Genomic DNA, 20,286 nt, shown 5'->3' with positions numbered 1-20,286 from the left:
GTACAATTAAAGTAATAAAAATATATTAATCTTGGAGGATTGATTACACCCAAGATTATAAACGATCGACAGGGTCATATATCAAGTGGTATTTGGACTGAACATATTAGAAATATATACAATTAAAGTAATAAAAATATATTAATTTTTTAAAAATTAATTTATTTTTATTACTTTAATTGTATATATTTCTAACCTGTTCAATCCATTTTTTTTTAAATTAATTTGATTAATAATGCAGATTTATTATGTATATCATCTATAACTACGATATTAATCGCAATTTTATAAGGGTTGAGAAATTAGTGGTCCACAGGAAGCCCTTGTTGCTTTGGTGGTTTTGAGCTTTATCAGCACATCAGATGGCTACATTATGATTTATGTCAGTGTTATGCTTTAGTTCGGAGATTTTGATCACAAACTTGCATGTTTCACATTCCATTTAAACAAATGACAATCACTTTAGAAGACACTCTCCATTATTTAGGATTTAATATCAACGGACACCCTAATGTTGTGCCATATACATTGAGAAAAGATTGTGTTGATTATAGGTGTGTTGAAGTTTTATCTGCAGTTGATGGACACTCTCACTTTAGTACTAATAACTTTACAAGACTACGTGATGCGTTTGAGAGATTGTCAGATAGACAGATGATTATAGATGAGATAAATTTTTTTTGAAAAATATTTATATTTTGTACATATAATTTGATATTATTTATTAATATTTCACATATATTAGGTACAACATTATACTCATGCCTATCTATTGCCATTGTGTGGAGATATGCTGTTTCCAGATGGAATAGGTATGATCGTTAATGCCATTTTATTACACTTCTTTAGGGATTTACCCTAAACATTTTGCTACGCTTAGAGTGTTATTGTTCTAACATACTTGTACCATTCTCTGGGTCAATTTGTAAGGAACGAGTGAAAATGGCAAACGAAACTCCTTGGACGTAAGCCATTGTTACAAATATGGGCGCACAAGTGATAGTCAAATGAGAAGACCCATACTTATGAGTCATGACCTTTTATTCCCTAGAGCCTGTAGAAGGATGACTCTAATAGAACTTATATTGGGAATCATAACGTATTGCTATACTATACCAAATTAGATTTTTTGTATTCCTTTCGTGGTAAATATGAATATTTTATATTTATGTGTTTAATAAAAATTTAAATATTATTATTTTAATCTCCTTTATTTAACTCAAATATTATTTTTTTTACTTCTTTTCGGTTTGTGTGGACCTTATATCATACTCTAACAGAGAATATAGAGATGATGTACACAGCCCGTGATTTAAGTATATACCGTTCTTGTGTTATTTTATGCACATCTTCATGTATCATCCTATGGATATATGCATGAAATAGATTGATTTACAACAGATTATCTCGAGACCTATCCAAGTTAGGACTAGGGGGGCAGCGTACAATCTATAATGATTAGAAATTGGGAAGATAGATTTATTAGATTTTGCATAGATGGTTAATTCTATCAATACTTATAAGGTACTTTTAAATATTAAATATTCGTTTTGTAAAAAAGTTTGTAAGAAATATTAGAAATAATGTTTCCAAAAATTTCATCTTCTTGGCCGTCCAAAGAGTTTCGAAGATGGTATGATTACTCTCAGATTCAAAATCTGGCTATGCAATTTGTTGAGTCACGATATATGCGTTGAGGTTATACGAACAACTTATACGCGTTATACAAGGATAGATGTTACAATGAAATTAGTTGTAATATTTATTTTAATTAATTTTGTAAATAAAAATATACATTTAATATATTAACTTATTTTTCAGGTCACTATTATCAATGATTTCACTCCTTAGATCTGTGAGATGGATGTAAATCGATAAACAATAGATCAATTGGATAATGTTATGAAGACTTTGAGCTTGTTACCATCGTTGTCTCTTAAAAAATCTAGACTAGGTGAGCTAGTTTACAGTTACACTGTGACGCCCCTGAAACACTAACACAAAGCCTCAAGTCAAATCTCAAGGTACTAGGTGACGTCTCGAAATTTCGGCATGATTTCCTCTGTTTATGTTAGCATTCCAAGATATTAAATATCTATTTTACCTAATAAAAAATATACATAATATCCTACATATATACATACAAAATATAATAATAACAGAAGCCTATATACATATAATAACTTACGATAAATCAGAGTATGGAAGAATAAATAAAATACAGGATTATACAAAACTCTTCAATCTAACGAAAGTCCTAACACTTAACCTAAAATCTATAGTATTACCTGGACTAACTAAAACCAATAGGGGATATAATCCTAGTACTCACTAGGTAATAGACTCTAGTCGTCTATCTGACTCACTAGATGATTATCACTCATGCTTTATACCTTCTTCGTCAAGCATTGAATTTGAAACTAAAAAAAGGAAAAGGAAAAGGTGAGTAACAATTATTACTCCAACTTCTTCTTTGTCGTCAGAATTCAACGATCAATCGACCTTGATAGATTTAGAAAGGAAAATGATGGAAACCCTTGATTCTCAATTAGCTAGGGCTTCAGGGTTATTAGAGAGGAAGAAGAATGAAATAAAAGAAATTAGGTTTCTTTTATTTAGAGGCTTGAGGGGCAAAGTTGGTATTTTCACATTATTTTTATTTTCGACGATAACTTGACTTCCCGAACTCGAAAATCGACGAATAAATACTTCATTCTCTATAATTTTTCATTGTGGATCTAATGGTGTATTTATATTTTACTAATTCTTGTTCTAACAAAAATTCACTGTTTTTGGGTCGTACTTAACACGAAATTCGATGATATCATAATTTTTTCGTCCGAATTCGAATTTGAATGTGCTTACAGGCTAAAATATATTTTTCGACCATTTTAAATCCAATGATGAAGTTAAATTTCATTAGAAATTAACCGAATAAAATATGAGTACTTTATCCTAAGTTCGTCTGTAAGAATTTTCTTACTTAAAATTTCAATATTTGATTTTCTCGTGATATGAATTGGAACTCGGGGTATTACAAGGATAATTGGATAGTGTTGACTTTGCGGATTAAGCCTTGCTTGCCAAGGTTTTTATATTTTTGTTCTATCATTCTTATTGATTCATAACTACAGCTTGGACAAATTGGCGCCATTGTTGGGGACAATGGTTTGATCCAATATTTTTTTTAATAGAATTTTGATTAGGATTTCTACGAATCAAAATTTTATTTTATTTTTAAAAAATTCATTGGATTTCTGAATCAAGCGCGAGCAAAACCTTAAAATATTTTTAATTTTCATCAGAATTTTATTGTGGTGCCTTAGTCAACTTGGGAGGTATAGTTAAACCTCGAGATTTGCATCTCGGATATTGACAATAACTTTTTGTAGATTCTAGAGATTTAATAACTAGTATTTTTTCTGGATTTTTTACTTGAATTTTTCTTTTGTTTTCAATTAAAAAACTTGAAGAGGAATGGCGTGGTTGGAGAATTTATTTGACCATCTAGATTTGGTTCTTTAACAGAATAAATAAATAAAACTCCTCTTATTTTCATTTCTTTTTAGATTAAACTTGTAATAGGTTTTTAATTTTACAAATTTGAAATTTTATCCGAGAAGACTCAGAGTGTAATAGTTTAAGGGAAGGATGACAATGGGACGTAATTGTCTCGGCCTATCGGGTTCGTACATTGAATTTGGTGTCAATGGCTCGAGTTGACTCAATTAGTTCATCTCTCATCTAGAACGGGAGGTAAGACTCATTCCCCCCACAAACCTACTGCTAGTGGATTTTTATACTACTTTTGTTTGATTATCCCACTACACTTGGATTGCGCTTAGGAAAAAATGCACCCTTACAAGGATGACACAATAAAATAAGAATTAGATTTCATCATTGATATTTTGCCATTTTAGAAAAATTGAATTCACAATAAAAAATTAACTAAAAATTGATTAGACTTGACTTTAAGTTCTATCGAGCTCAATAGGCAAAACTAATCTAAGTTGCATCGATTGCACTTTTTTATTGGAGTCAATGCCTAAGCGAGATCTTGTCCTGCAGTACCCTGTTGTATTAGAGGAATAAATTACATCTATTTGAGATGAGAAGGTGATTTAAGAGTATCATTGCTCAGCATTATGTTCCACCTCTCATCTGGAGATTGAACTGTCAGACTTTGATTTCAAAGAACTGGGTTTGAGGCTTAGATTATTCTTTTGAAATAGTTAGGAGTTGTCTAAAGTTAAGCACCCTACATAGGTCCAGTTTTTTCTTTGTGTGATTTTTAGATTGTATGTGTGTATGAATGTTTGATAAGCAAAAATAGAGATAAAAATTTTAATCTAGGGAGATCAAATAGACATTATATTATCATGGAGTTTAGGAAAGAATAATGGATCACGTACGTCTTGTGCGATAATTATGATCATTCTCTCGAGTATTGTCCAAGCCTAACCATGCTTCGTGCTACACAGACCAATATACGTCATTATCAAAATTCTTTTTGGATACAGACATCTAATTCGTTCGATCAACCATACCACAAAGATAATTGGTTTCCCTCGGATACCATACCTAGATATAACAAATTCACTTAGGATAGTCACTTTGGTAACCATGAGAATTTATATTTGAACGACACTTTGATGATGAATCAAACTATAATTCCCCAACAATTCTACGATTCTCAATAATTTTATGATTCTTAACAATTCTTTGAATATAGAGTTATAGAGTGAGGGTTAACGTCCAATCACTCATAGTTATCATCTCCCCCATCTTTGTCATTAGAGTCCTTGATGACTGAGTTGTTAACTCAACAACAACAACTCATATGACAACAATAGTTTCATCAACAACAACAAGACATTGATCAAGCGTTAGTCAAAATGGAGACTCAAGTGAGTCATCTAACATTATCTTTAGGAGAATGAAAATTTGATCAATTCAAAAATGAGGATATTTCAATTCCAAAAAATCTACCATTCTTTCAAAATACCCTTAATAACCAAAATCACTTATGTGAGGAATTCGATGATTGTCAATCAATGACTAATAATCATTTATTAATTGAAATTTAAACACAAATTAATGAGATTACAGATCCAACCATAGCAATAATGGAAGTCTAACTAGGTCAGTTGACATTGCCTTTAGAAGATAGAGAGAACGATTAGTTTTCCAATGAGATAGCCTCCGAGAGGTAAGTTATGTTTCAAATTCCCAATGATCAAGATAATTGTGCAAGTACAACTAAGGAAAATTTTCCACCTTTAAAGAGAATGTTGTCCAAAAGAAATTAAGGAACAACTCTGATTTGTTAGTCACACCAATTCTTAAAAATCTGACCACTACCAAGTGTGAAACCTCTTTAGGGGTCAGGAAGACAACTAAAACTTCATATCCCATCTAGCAAATAGTTTTACAAGATTGTAAATACCTATTTAGAAGGGACTTTGTTTGTTTTAGTACTTCTTCATATGCTTTTGTAATTAATTAAAATATTTGCATTGAAAGCAAATTTTTTAGACAAAGTACATTGAAAGATGTTGACTTATTTAATTAGATTCCTTTCCAACCCATACTAAAGAGAGGATGCTCCTTGATTTAAATTCAAAAAATTAGATTTTCTTCCTCAAATTGTGTAATTTTGATTGTATATATAGCCAATCTGATATGAGCTTTCTCATAATTTCTTTGTTATTTTATAAGTGGAAGTAAGGCTGGTTTCACTACGTGAAAATTGGAAAATTAGACAAAAAAAAATTGACGGGCCAAAGCCCATGAATTTTAGAAATTGAATATTGACGGTCTAGGATCATCAAAATTCTAGATATTCCCAGATTTGACGGCTTAGAGTTGTCGAATTTCTCCCATCCTTCATTAATTTGACAGTTTCGGTCTGTTAAAGAAAAAAATTTGATAATGAAAAATTCGATACCAATTCAACTCCTTTGTCTATCAAATTTTATAAAATTTGACAGGTTCACATTGTGTTTGTCGAGATAGGCTTCAAGGAAAGAATTCAAGTGTTGTGTCTGAAGTTGCAAATGTTACTAATATGATCACCAAAAGTGGAGGGGATGCTTTAAGATTTTTTGCAACATGTGCAAGGAAGATATTGCAAATTAATACCAATGTATTTTCCTAAGAAAATTTTCAATTGTTCTTTTATCATTAAGAAAAATTGTCTATAATTTTGAAATTTGGTACTGATTTATTAGATCAAGATCAGAAATTGATATGTTTGATCTTCTCAATTGAGGATATTTTAATAATGTTTTCCTTTTAAACTCTTGAATGTAATTTCTATTGAAATTTGGAGATGGGGATGGGTGTGTAGGATCATGCTTAAAGCTAATTGAGTGCAGTTGCTTCCGATTTTGACGATGCATTATTCATGAGAGGTTTAGTGATGCTATTGCCCTATTCATGCGATTACAAATTGTTAAATTAGAAAGGTTTTTAAAAAAATTGTACTTGATCCTCTTTTATTATCTGGTTTTACACCTATAACAACCACATGTGCTTTCAAAGCTAATCATAAAAAATGCATTGGTGTAGTTCATGTTTGATATTACTTGTAGGGAACACAGGCACGAAACAATGAGATATGATCATACTATCAGGTTGGGAGGCAAAGAGTGGTTGTTGCTACTGTACACTTCAATACTTGGATTTTGTAAGATCATATGGCTCCATTTGTTACTTAGTTAAGTGTTTTTAATGTTTATTTTCTATGTTTTTATTTGATCAAATATTCGATTGCATGTGTATGGAATGCTTTTGTGTGTGTGTGGGTTAGTTATAGGAGGTACTAAATAGTCATTGAAGGAATGTAACCGAGTCTAGATCATGAGTCTGTTGTTATTGCATTCTAACGTCATGATCGAAAATATGTGAGACCAATGATGACGTATACAAAAATAATATAATTATTTTTTATCACATTTATCATTTATGATAATTTAAAATATCTTTTTATCTAAAAGGTTTATTTACATTCAAAAAATCTCTGTTGTATTAAGTCAAGAATACTAAGCAATGTTATTCTTTCTTTCTTTTTGTTTTTTATTTTTCTTTTGGGATTTTTTTATTTTTTTTATTTTTTTATATTAAGAATACTTTTTAATATTTTTTATTTTGGGATTTGGTTGGTGAGGTTTAAACTTTTTTTTTTTATATTTTTATTTTTTGGTTGGGAGGAGGATTGGGAAAAGGAGAAAGATATGAACAGGATTCATTATGCAAAGGGTTTAGCACTCCACATAATCTCAAAACTTCACATGGACTATTGAAGATAAAAGGGAAAGAGTCGTCTTGGAGTGACCTTGATTTGGAACCTCATATTGTATTTCTTAACGTGAAAGTGGATAGAAATCATAGATGCTTTTTCACTTGTATCTCGATGGCATCTATGGTTCTCATACATTTTCATGTCAAGAAGTACAGTGTGAGATTCCAGCCTGAGGTCACTTCAGCATTATTCAAAAGAAAAATATCAATTGAATGAGTAACATGTCACATGCTAAACTACATGGGAGTACACATTGCTTGAAACATTTGAAGTTTTGCCTAAACCAAGAAATTAATGAAATACCCTCTCATTCACATGACATGTTATTTCATATATTTTCAAATAGATGACACACTCCCTTTGACCTTAGTCTTATCTTATAGACTAATGACAAATGACTTCAAATGCCTTTGTTGTCGTCATCATTTTCATCCGAAGAGATTGAAGAGGATTGATTTTGGCAAGAAAAATGAACGAGTTTAAGGTCATTTTTCATTAGTCTAAAAAGAAAAAAATCAAGGTCAAGAAACTTATCATCCCTTTGAAAAAGATAAGGGTAACTCAAATATTTACTAAGGATCACGTGTCATGTAAAAAAGATGGTTCCTTTAATTCTTTGAAGGTGAGACCTTGAAAAAAAGAAGAAGAAGAAGAATGATTATACTAAACCGACTGACTCAGAAAAAGACACTAATAGATGTGGGATGTACACAAAATTGTCTATTGTTTTCCTCTGGATACATAAGAAAAAAAAAACCAAGGGTCTTTCCACATTTCACATCACTTGAGTATCTTTAGCTTGACTAAAAAAAGAAGAGAACTGTTATTGGTACCCCAACATTTACTTATTACTCCCCAATTTCATCAATTATTTATCACACCAATAAAACAATAAAACTTCGAACATTATTAAGGTTTGGCTCAAATTATAATATGTCAACATTATAATACTTGTTCAAACAATTTCATATAAAATCTTAAATAAATAAAAATTAGAAATTTAGCAATAAAAAAAAAGAAGAGAGAGAGCTTGTATTGTCACTCCAAATTTTCCTTATTTTTAATCGGAGTGTCTAATAAGTAAAAGTTGGGGTGTAAATGCCAGCTGTGTATAAAAATTGAAAGAATTAAAACAGAGTCCCGACACTCACGTGTGGAAGGGGGCGACAATATCTTACCATCACAACTGGCGACAAGTCCACAAACAATACCAATCGGATTTTGAGCCGTTAGATTTTTAGATATAGCGATTTACGAATTAATAGTATTATATTACAATACGTCCAGTCGTACTATATTACTATCCGCGCAAGAAATCTTTAATATAAAACAGAGGAGACGGGCTAAGCAAAGTGATTTCTTCGCACGCAAACCTTTCATTCTTCAATCGTTCCTTCAAAGTTTCCATCAAAGAGACCTCTCAAGAATCTCTAATGGCGATTTCGTTAACAACAGCGACAATTCCTTCGTCTAATTTGAACAGCTCCAGTGATTTTTCTTCTTCGAAGCTCTGTTCTTCGACTTCGATTCGATTTCCTCAACAAGTTCAGCCTATTCGAACTCGAAATCGGAGGCTTATTTCGCTGCCGCAACGTAGAATCCTTTCTCGGGTGATTATTTCTCCAATCTATCTTTATATTGTGTTCTTTATTATTTAATTAATTTGTTTCAGCTTCTTTGAATTTTTTTTTTTTAAGATTTCGATTTTATATGTTTTGGTCTTATATTTTTGTTTAAGGTTTTCTAATGTGGTAAGAAATGGTTGATTTGTTTCATTTATGTTTTGCATTTGAACCCTAATTGGTCTATGGTACATTGTAAATCTTCAAATCATGGATAAAACAAAAGATCTTGAAAGTAGGGTGACTTTAAAGAAGCGGAGATTAGTAATTCTTGGAGCATTAGAAATTTCTAAAGTCAAATTTGATTGACCCTTCATAGTGTAAGGTGACGTGGGACTTTCTAAAATCAATTAGGAAAGAACAATAGCCTTGAAGACTTTGTAGGGAAGTTATATAGACACACCACTAACGTCTAAGGGATGTTAAAGAAACTACATATGATACACTGGATCATTGCTCAGTTAGTTAGTTAGTTTTATTCTCAATAGCATTCACCTCTGTCTGTAAACAGTTTCCTGAACTGTACACGCTTTCCTCACTTTCCATAGATCATGGTTTCCAAGAGAAACCATATCATAACTACTTGTATCTGTCTCATGTAACTAACATCGTATAAATAAAATATTCCCACTCACATAAAGGGGTGTGGAGAAGTACAATTGAAAAATCCTCTTGTGCTCTATTATGGTATCTGAGCCTCTTTTGACTTGTGTCAATTCTTCCTGAAGCAAAATAGATTCAAAACATTTTTGTCATATTTTTTCCTTCCCTCTAATTCACTTCATCTACTAGAATACCCTCCTTTCATCTGAAAAATGTCTTCCTCTTCTTCTCCTTCAAATACCTCTATCAACCCATCTGAACCTCAACTCACTCCCACCCCCATTTAATCATTTCCATCATTTTCTCTCCATCAAACTTACTCCTAACGGCTACCTGATTTGGCGTACCCAATTCCTACCAATTCTTCATGTCTATGACATCTATGGCTATGTTGATGGAACTCTACGATGCCCTCCTAAATATATTTCTACAACCTCTACCGAACTAAATCCTAACTATGTTGCATGGCTACACCTAGATCAAAACCTCATTAGTTGGATCCTTTCTTCATTATCTGAAAGTGGCATGCCCTGTGTTGTTGGGCTTTCTACTTCTTTTGAGGTATGGACTCTCGAAACTAGATATGTTGGCCAATCTAAAGCTCACATAATGAATCTCTGACTACAACTTCAAACCATAAAAAAATGTACTTGATTCGTCACCGAATATTTTCAAAAAGCAAAAACTCTTGCAGACAACTTAGCAGCAATTGCAAAGCTTGTGGTTGATGATGATTTGATACTCTATATTCTAGGTGGATTTCCATCATACTACTATGCATTTGTCACTTCCGTTACCATTCAAAAAGATTCTATGTCTCTAACTGACCTCCATGGACTTCTCCTAAGCTAAGAAATCAGACTTGGTGATCATCTTTTTCCTGAACCATTAGCCAACATTGCTTCTAGACCACCTTCATCAACTCGTTCTTTTCAAGGCCAGGGTCGTTCCTGTTAGTTCCATAATGGTCGTGGTCGCCATTCCTTTCACTCCCCCCCTACTACTAATAAATTTTCTTTTATTTGCATCAACTCAAACTCCAGCTCTCGCAACCCACATCAACTTTGTAGAAAACTCAACCATTCAACACCAAATTGTTGGAGACGTTTTGATGTTACCTTCCAATCGAGCAATAATAATCCCAAAACTACTTATCAAGCCACAAATTGGGATAATCGTCATACATGGTACCTTGACCTCGGTGCTACAAATCACATAAATGCTGATTTTCCTTTCTCTCCAGTCTGATTACGTGGGTGGTGACAAAATACAAATGGGAAATGGCTCAAGTTTGGCTATTGCTCATGTTGGCTCTTCTATTTTTTCTTCTTCTAATCGGTCCCTTTGTATGCATGATATTTTACATGTTCCACAGATTCAAAAAAGTTTATTATCTATCAATCAATTTACAAAAAATAACAATATAACAGTTGAGTTTCACCCTGATTGTTTCTACATAAAGTACCACTCATCTGAGATGACCTTCTCCGAGGAAAGAGTAAGCATGACCTCTATCAGTTAGTTCTCCCTAAAATCCCAACTATTGGGAATCGTGTAGCCATAGTTGGTAAACTTGTAGATGAAGATCATTGACATCAATGCTTTGGACATTCCGTTATGTGCACATTACGGCGTATTATTGCTTGCAATGCTCTCCCATTTATTCGCAACAAAGACTCTTTAATCTGTGATGCTTGTTAATGAGGGAAGAGTCATAGACTTCAACTTCATAGTTCTACTATGACAAGTTATGCACCTTGGACCTCTTATTCTCTGATGTATGGGGTCCTTCACTAGTAGCATCTGTGGATGGTCATCGGTTTTATGTTCATTTTCTAGATGGTTTTAGTAAATTTACTTGGATATTTCCTCTTATACATAAATCTGATGTTTTTCCCATATTCTTGTGTTTTAAATCACTTGTTGAAAATCTACTTGGATGTAAAATCAAAGCCCTCCAAACTGAATTGGGGGGGGTGTTTCGTCGTCTCTCTTCGGCTCTTGAAAAATTTGGAATTCAACACCAAATTTCATACCCTCATACACATTAACAGAATGGCTTTGCAGAGCGCAAGCATTGACATATTGTGGAAACGGGACTATCTTTAATGACCCTCGCTTCGGTTCCTTTTACATATTAGTATCATTCTTTTGAAACAGCGATTTTCTTGATCAACCGATTATCTTTTCCGGTTATCAATAATAAAACACCATTGGAACGTCCTTTTCGAACTAAACCTGATTACAAGATGCTTCGTATCTTTGGTAGTGCTTGCTATCCATATTTGCGACCTTATAACAACCACAAGATGGATTATCGGTCGACTTGTATTTTTTTGGGGTATAGTTCACAAATGTTGGGTAAAAATGCCTTAATCTAGTTTGTGGAAGATTATATATTGCGTGCCATGTCATTTTCAATGAAAATGTTTTCCCCTTTGCGGCCTCTTCACCTGTTCACCCAAGTCAAAAGCAATCATTTCCCCTTTAACCTTTCCTACAATGCCCAACATTAATCCTCCATGCTCTTCCATTCTAGATCCCCTACCAAATTCTACATCACCACCCACCCTTGGACCTCCACCACAGTCCACTAATCCTTCTCATTTATTACCCCCAACTTTTGTCTCCACCTCCAATATTCATCACCCAACACCTAGTAATTCCCCAAACCCACTGTCCTCTTCACTTATCTCTAAAACACATATCTCACCCTCTCCAACCATACCAATTACGTAACCTTCTTCTAAAACCCGTACACATTCCATGATAACCACAAACATGGATGGTACCTGTACACAAAAAATTCTTAGCCCCACCAAATACTTGATTGCATTGATTGTCTCTCCATACCTTCAATCATCGGAACCAACGTGTTTTATGGAGGCAAACAAACACCCCATTTGGTGTTGTGCAATGACCAAGGAATGCAATGCTCTTCTTCACAATGGCACATGGACTCTTGTTCCTCGTTCTCCACACATGAACGTTGTTGGCTGCAAATGGATTTTTAAATTGAAAACTCGAGCCAATGGGTCTATCGAGAGACATGAGGCTCATCTTGTTGCGAAGGGGTACAATCAACAACCTGGTGTCGATTACTCTGATATATTCAGCCTGGTTGTAAAACCAACTACCATTCGCTTGGTGCTCTTTCTTGCCATTTCTCAATGTTTTCCAGTTCGTCAACTTGACGTCAAAAATAATTTCTTGCATGGTGTCTTAAATGAAGAGGTTTATATGTTGCAGCCCCCTGGATTCATTGACCTACTCTTCCTACCTATGTTTGTAAACTAAAAAAGTCTCTATGGTCTAAAAGAAGTGCCTCGTGTTTGGTTCTAACGTCTTAGTACCTTTTTAATTCAACTTGGTTTTGTTGGATTCAAAACCAACCCCTCTTTGTTCATTAAGCGAAAACATGACATCCTTCTCTATATTCATCTACATTGATGATATGATAGTCACTGACAACAATGCCCAAGCTATTCAATCTCTTTTGCATTGCCTAGGAAAAGAATTTGCAATCACGAACTTGGGGAACTTAAGTTATTTCCTTGGAATAGAAGTTTTGTCTTGCGCAAATGGCATTTTTTTTATCTCAACTTAAATATATCCTAGAACTTTTACAACGTTCAAAAATGGATGGAACTAAACCTGTCTCAACACCACTCTCAACAATTTCCAAGTTAATACCCGGTTCAACCTCTTCATCAATCGATGCTACCTTGTACCGTAGCACTGTGAGTGCACTTCAATATATTACTATCTCAGGGCCCAATGTTGCCTTTGCAATAAACAAAGTTTGTCAGTTTATGCATCAACCGTTTGAAGAACATTGGATTATCGTGAAATGGATTTTGCGTTATTTAAAATATACAATCAAGTTTGGTTTATCATTGAATCGAGGGCCAATATCTACTATATCTGCTTTCTCCGATGCCGATTGGGCGGGTTCCCCCCAATTGATTGAAAATCCACAAGTGACCTTATCTCATGAAGTTCACGAAAATAATCCACTGTTTCTCGTTCAAGTGCCGAAGCCTAATATCATGCAATCGCAAATGCCGCTGCTGAACTAACTTGGCTTCAATCACTCTTGCACGAACTTGGTGTCCATCTTACAAAGCCACCTACTCTATGGTGTGACAACATTGGTGCAACCTACCAAATAGCAAACCTAGTATTTCATGCTAGAACAAAACATGTGGAAATCGATTTCCATTTTTTTAGAGATAAGGTGGCCAAAAATGATCTTATTGTTCGCTTTCTTTCCTCCAAGGATCAAGTTGTAGATGCCCTTACAAAGGCTCTTCCACTGGCGCGATTTAATCTGTTGAGACCCAAAGTCAACGTGCACAAGACCCCGTTGTGTTTGCGGGGGTGCGTTAAAGAACCCACTACTACATCTAATACACTAGATCATTGCTCAGTTAGTTAGTTTTATCCTCAATAACACTCACCCTTATTTGTAAATAGTTTCCTGAACTGTACACACTTTCCCCACTTTCCATAGATCATGGTTTCCAAGAGAAACCATCATAACTACTTGTATCTGTCTCATGTAACTAACATCGTATAAATAAAAAATTCCCTCTCATATAAAGGGGTGTGGGGAATTACAATTGAAACATCCTCTTGTGTTCTGTTAAGGGCGGGCCAATCTTAAATTTGTTTCTTTTGAAGTTTTGATTTTATCATGGAGTGCTCAAATTTTCTTGTTTTTTTAGAGGTGCCCCTAAAAATATGAGGGTCCTTAGAGGTTCTTGGCATGTCAATAAAATTTCCCCACTTTGTATTGTGTATCAATGACATAAGATTATGAGTTAGAGAATGAGCATTATCTTTTTTTGCTCGTCAAAGTATGAATGATGTTGCTAATGCACTTGCCAGACTAAAGTATCCTTTGTGTTTAAGGGGTGATTTTTACCAGATATGGTTTTCTTATGAGAAGAACTTGAGAAGTGGGTTCACAGGATGTATTAGAGATATTGCGGGTTTTGCCAATGGCCATTGTGGGGACAAAAACTGAACCGTCGTACACATGTTGTATTGAGATATAAAATGATCAATAGTTCCACTTAGAGATAAATGGTGATTATTTATTGGTTAGAGGCCCCAAGGTGAATGTTGAGTTGTGCAATTTACAAATTTGTCATAGGGTTTGGAATAAATCATTTAAATTCATTGTTAGATATGTTAGAAGATTTGAAGTGATGAATCACTTGCTAGAAATAGAAATAGACTAACAAGGACTCATAATTGATCCTAGTGAAAAAAAGAAAAGAAAAAAGAATTCAATATCCGCTCCCCCCTTTCAAATTAACTTGAATCCTAATAAGAAAAATCACTCTAAAAGGTTGATGACTAAAAAATATGTATAATTAAGAGAGGGGCTAGCATGGCTGATTCATCCAATTTTATTGAAAAATGACTATTAGACTGTCTCCTCACTTAAGCGTCAATGTCTTTAGTAGGTATTCCCTCTTCTTCGGTTCGAGAATATGATGCTCAAGTTCCCAAATTTTCTGATTTGGGAGATTTTTGGTAAGTTCTTTAGCTTCTCAAGTGGTGTGAGATATATCTTTGGCATGAAGCTCAAAGCTTTGAAGGGGCAATTTAAGGTGAGGAAGAGATTTGCTAAATTGGAAGAGATTTGTTGAGAAGTCATGTGCCAAACGTTTGAATGAGATAGGAAGACATTCAGAGAGCAAAAAGGGTGGAGGAGAGAAAAGAATATTTTCAACTTGCTAAGTTGGAGGAGATTCGTTGAGAAGTCAGGGGTCAAATGGTTGAATGAGATAGGAACACGGTGGTGAAACATCTCATCTCCAAATAGAGGAAGAGTTGTTGAAAGAGGAAGGTAGAATTAGGGAATAAATAGTTTAATCTTGTTATGAGCTTTATGTAGAGGTGTACCAACATAGAAAATGCTTTGATGGGTTTTGAGTTTTGATAGGATTAGTTCTTATCAACGTGAAAGATTGGAGGCATTAATCACTGAGTAGATGGTGAGGAAGGTTATTTGGGATATGGGTGACCTAACTACTTTGTTATTATTTTCTATCAAATATATTAGGGTAACAATTAATTTTAATTTTATGCAAATGATATGAGTTCCAAGAAGAGTATCTAGATATTATCTAAAATTGTTCCGTTCCCCCTCTTCTTCAGAAAAAAAAAAAAAGGGTAGTTTCACTCGAAGATTTCATGGCTATCAGTTTGGTTGTGAGTGATTAAGAAATCCTTGCCAAAGGTGTTAAAAGAGGTGTTCTATATATCATTAGCTCATACCAAAACTCATTCATTAGGGTTAGACACGAAAAATGGATGGAGTGTTGATAGCGAATGAACTCGTGAATGCTAGGGTAAGATATGTGATTCTAGGGATTATTAGTAGAATAGATTTGAAGTAGTTGTGTGTTCATGTTGTTGAGTTTAGTCCCACATCTGACACTCATTGCCTTGCCTATCTCCTTATAAACTCCTTGGCCTCCTCACTCATTGCCAATTGATTTTGAGTTGGACCCCCAAATTTATCATGGTATCAAGAGCCTGTGACTACCGTCCATTCAAGATCAATTTGTAATCTGTTTGTTCATTTTCTTCCCACCACAACCCTCCCTCTTTCTCCTCGAACAAAAACAATGGTGTCCTCATCCATGAATGTCGCCACACCATCCACTCCAACTTTTGTCATTTCCAACATCTCCAGTTTGGTTTCGGTAAAATTGGATCCTACTAAAATAACTGTTGTGTGTTCTTCATGGTATTAGAGAGGGGCCTTTCTCTCCTCCATGTCACCCAATTCATATTTCCACGTGCTTTAGCCTAGTCTGGCCAACATGTGCAGGGGCATGTTGAATTTAGTCCCACATCAGATACTCATTGCCTTGCCTCTCTCCTTATAAACTCCTGGGCCTCTCCACCATTGCGAATTAGTTTTGAGTTGGACCCCCAAATTTGTCACATGTTAGTGAAGGATTCTTCGATTACATGATGGTGAGAGTGGGTGTCAATCAAAGAAGGTGTTTGCTGAAACATGCATTTTGAAGGCTTCTTCTTCAGTCCTGTGAAAGGAATCACTAGCCGGATTCTTCAAGAGTACCATAGGTCTGAGATGGAGTGCCCCTTTCTCGCTTTCTGTCAATTTTGTGGCATTTCTTTGAGCAAATTGACCATGAGGACTATGGAAGGAGGATTCTTATAATGATTTCCTGTTGGAGGACAACAATTTGTCTATAACTCAACTCCAAATCGTCGATGACACCATTTCAAGGTATTTTCAGATCTGGTAAGCTTTCAAGTGGGTATTTTTGGTTACAAATTTGGAAAAATAAAAAGAGTGTTTTAGTTGGCATTCTACACTCTACATTTGTGATATCCTTTGTTAGACTATACTGATGCTTTGCTTGTATTGGACTTTCTGATGCACTACTTATACTGGACTTAATGAAATGTGATTATCAAGTTGTGACCCTTGTAACATTTCTGAATATTTCAGGCAAAAAATGGTTAGTTATATCCTAAGTTTTCTCTTTCAGTATGATTAGTGCAATCTGCTTGTGTTGTGCATATTTAGTCACTTAATATCTAATATATTGTTTCTCTTTCTGTATTTGACATGTTACCTTTCTTAGTTACCATCTTATTTTAATTTTTTCTGGGGGAAGAAACTCTGAGAAATGTTGATAAATTATTCCAGATCGTCAAAGCTGGTTATTATTTGGTCTCCACTGTTCTACTCAACTTTTAGGTTTCTAAGTCTTGACAAGGCTCTGATAATTTGGTGTTCCTATTCATTAATTTAATTTCACGTTTCCAGTGGAGAAGCTGACAGAAGTGGTTTCTAGGTGTTACTTGCATCGATGGTTCAAAATTTTGTTTCGGTATTTTTCAGCCGAAATGTTTCGTTTTTTCAGCCTACCGAGATGAAACAAGGGTTGAAAAGAAACATTCATAGGGTTTTTTGCTTTCTTATGTTAGAGATCCATAAGAGAGAGAGAGAGAGAGAGAGAGAGAGAGAGAGAGAGAGAGGATGATTCACTGGAGTCGCGCTGACCGCCAGATTCTGCAGAAGTTCCAGGTCCAGGTTTTTCTTCTTATTCCATCTTTCCCCAGGTCTCCTTCTTCTCCTCTCTTCTCTTGTTTTATTCTTCTCTCTTCTTCTTCACACTTTTTTGTCTTTCAAAGAGAGGATGACCAATAAGTGCCCTTGACCTTGATTTTACCGTAAAGACTAGGTCTTTGGACAAGGCCCCCCATATTTTGTTAAATATTTGAAATAACCTTGTTTCCAAACTAAGGATGTGTCCCTTGACCAAGTCTCCTCTAAAATATGATTTATAAATGTTTCGGTTTCTTTTGGGTTTTTGAAGAAACCGGAACACCATACCAAAATGAGATTTTAAACCTTGCTTACTCAAACAGGTTTTCTCTGCCTTAAATGCCCACAGATTCTTCTTCACAATTGATGCCAATGTGTGGGGTACCCAAACCTGTGGTCGGGCGGAGCTAGGATTTTGTCTACATGGGGACAACATAGACCCTTATATTTTAAAAATTCTTATAGAGGTAATAACGACAGATTTTTTTTCCACCTCTGTTCTCAGTCGCAGTACCACATAAATCCTTTTATATTTAAAAAGTCTTGTGGGGGCAAGTGCTCCCGATCTAAGTCCGGCTCTGCCTGTGGTAGCATTAAGAGGTCCAGTTATATCTTAACACTTCAGTCTAGTTTACATAGACTTAGTAATATCTCAAGACCGGCATTTCAGTGCACAGCAAGACCAATCTCACATGATCCCATACGATAATATGGGCAACAAATTCATCTATCTGGAGTTCTGGTCTAATGAAGTGGCTGGACATCTCTTACCTTGGCATGAGCTGATTACAACAAGGTTATTGAACAGCAAGAAGCTTTGTACATCAAGTATTAGTGTTATCTATCTTTGTCCCATCCCAATGGATGAATTGTTTCTTTCTTTCTTTTAACCTTTCTTCTGTTCACCTATCTTCATTTTGCCCTCTTTTTTTCTTTGGTAACGTCTCACATGATGTAGACCAGTCGAGATTCTAAGTATTTACTCGGGATGAATAATAAATAATAAAATCAGAATGTGTATTAACTTTGTTTGGGTGGTTATGTGCTCTGCTCTTTTACCTTCCACATATTCTTAAACATATGGCTGAGTTACCAAAGGTGAAACCATTTTATAATGGATTTATGTTTTGCCACTTTTGTAGGTTGAAGCAAAGAAACAAACATTTTCATCATTTGATGACTTGTTGACAAATTCTGACAAGCCTGTATTGGTAGATTTTTATGCAACATGGTAAGTTTTTGTTTCATGTGTGTACTATGCTTATGGTCAAACATATTTTTATTCTTGTTGTGAAGTACCACGAGCATGGGTGTCTGGGTTCTAATGGAATTATGGAACTAATTGACCTAATCAACTATTATCAATTACTTGTTTAGGGAATTGTTATTTCCTTTGTAGTAAATTGAACTTTTAATTTTCTAATTTGGACTTATAAATAAATTGGATTATATGGCCATTCAGTTAGTCATGGTTTAACTGCTCGTCTATTTGCAGGTGTGGTCCATGCCAATACATGGTTCCCATCCTAAATGAAGTCAGTACTGCACTGAAAGATAAGATCAACGTGGTGAAAATTGACACAGAGAAGTACCCAAAGATTGCCGATCAATACCAAATAGCAGCATTACCTACATTCATGATATTTAGAGATGGGAAGCCCTGTGACCGCTTTGTAAGTCAATCTTAAATCTCCATTTAGCGACCTAACTGTGCATGTGTGACAGCTCCACTTTTGAGGACTTGATGAAAATCTTGGCTTTCTCCTTTCTAATTGGTTTATTCTTTTCAAGAAGTCTTACTTTATGTTAATCATTGGGCCTAATTAATTCTCAGGAAGGGGCTTTGAACGTAGAACAGCTCATTGAACGGATTGAGACTGCTTTGAATGTTAAACAATAGATCATCTGGTGAGCCCTTATCTTCTCTTACTTTCATCTTTTTTTCCATTAATTTTATTAGCATTTATTCATATATCTAGGTTTTGATTCTTCGTTTCAGATTTGAGGGTGAAAAACCAAATGGACCTTTTGTGTACTAAGACTCGATCCTGGTGCACTGGCATAGGTTCAGCATTCTTTTATGTACTGTAGGCCTCATATTGTATGCAAATATAATCCTCGACACCTATGATTTGGATCATTGCATGCAAAACTACACCAGTTATTAATACAACTTGAAAATGCAGTCATTGTATCTTTTTTCTCTGGCAATTTAATGAAAATATGATTGTTGTTTGTTGTTTGGCAATGTTTGACATTTAATGGAATTCATGGTCTCTAGTCTCGAATTTGCATGCCATTTACTGAGTATTGTAATGGGTCGATATAAATATAAAATATATATATATATATATATATATATATATATATGGGGAGCACTCAAGGGGACATAAGTAAAAACATTCATTTTTAAAATTATGGGTTAGAAGTTTCGGATTGAGCTGATTTTTTGTGAGGATGATCTCTATGATGAGAAGATCATCCTCACAAAAAAATCAGCCCAATCTGAAACTTCTAAATCCATCAAAAGTGGTTTACAAATTATTGGTAAAAATTCGATGGTCCACATTCTAAATCACTAGGCTGAATTTTTTGTGAGGATCATCGCATAGATCATCCTCACAAAAAATCAGCTCAATTCGATACTTCTGACC

At 34.5% G+C, this 20,286-nt stretch overlaps 1 protein-coding gene across 2 annotated transcripts; it reads left to right on the top strand.

Moving 5' to 3' along the window:
- The first annotated feature begins 8,643 nt into the window (after positions 1–8,643).
- Positions 8,644–19,889, top strand: LOC147409746 (thioredoxin Y1, chloroplastic-like). Of its 2 annotated transcripts, XM_086431798.1 has the most exons (6): positions 15,711–17,646; positions 17,982–18,099; positions 18,775–18,863; positions 19,128–19,305; positions 19,467–19,540; positions 19,632–19,889. In XM_086431798.1, exons 1-5 carry the CDS (start codon positions 17,564–17,566, stop codon positions 19,530–19,532), a joined length of 534 nt encoding a protein of 177 aa, XP_086287924.1. In that variant the 5' UTR covers positions 15,711–17,563; the 3' UTR covers positions 19,533–19,540; positions 19,632–19,889. The 2 variants fall into 2 exon arrangements, with proteins under 2 accessions (XP_086287925.1, XP_086287924.1); XM_086431799.1 differs by lacking the exons at positions 15,711–17,646; positions 17,982–18,099 and adding an exon at positions 8,644–8,913.
- The last annotated feature ends 397 nt before the right edge of the window (positions 19,890–20,286 follow it).

This window comes from Akebia trifoliata, chromosome 2 (genome assembly GCF_017979445.1).
Source record: "Akebia trifoliata isolate Shusen 1 chromosome 2, ASM1797944v1, whole genome shotgun sequence".
Classification (NCBI taxonomy): domain Eukaryota; kingdom Viridiplantae; phylum Streptophyta; class Magnoliopsida; order Ranunculales; family Lardizabalaceae; genus Akebia; species Akebia trifoliata.
This window is presented reverse-complemented; position numbering and strand designations above follow the sequence as displayed.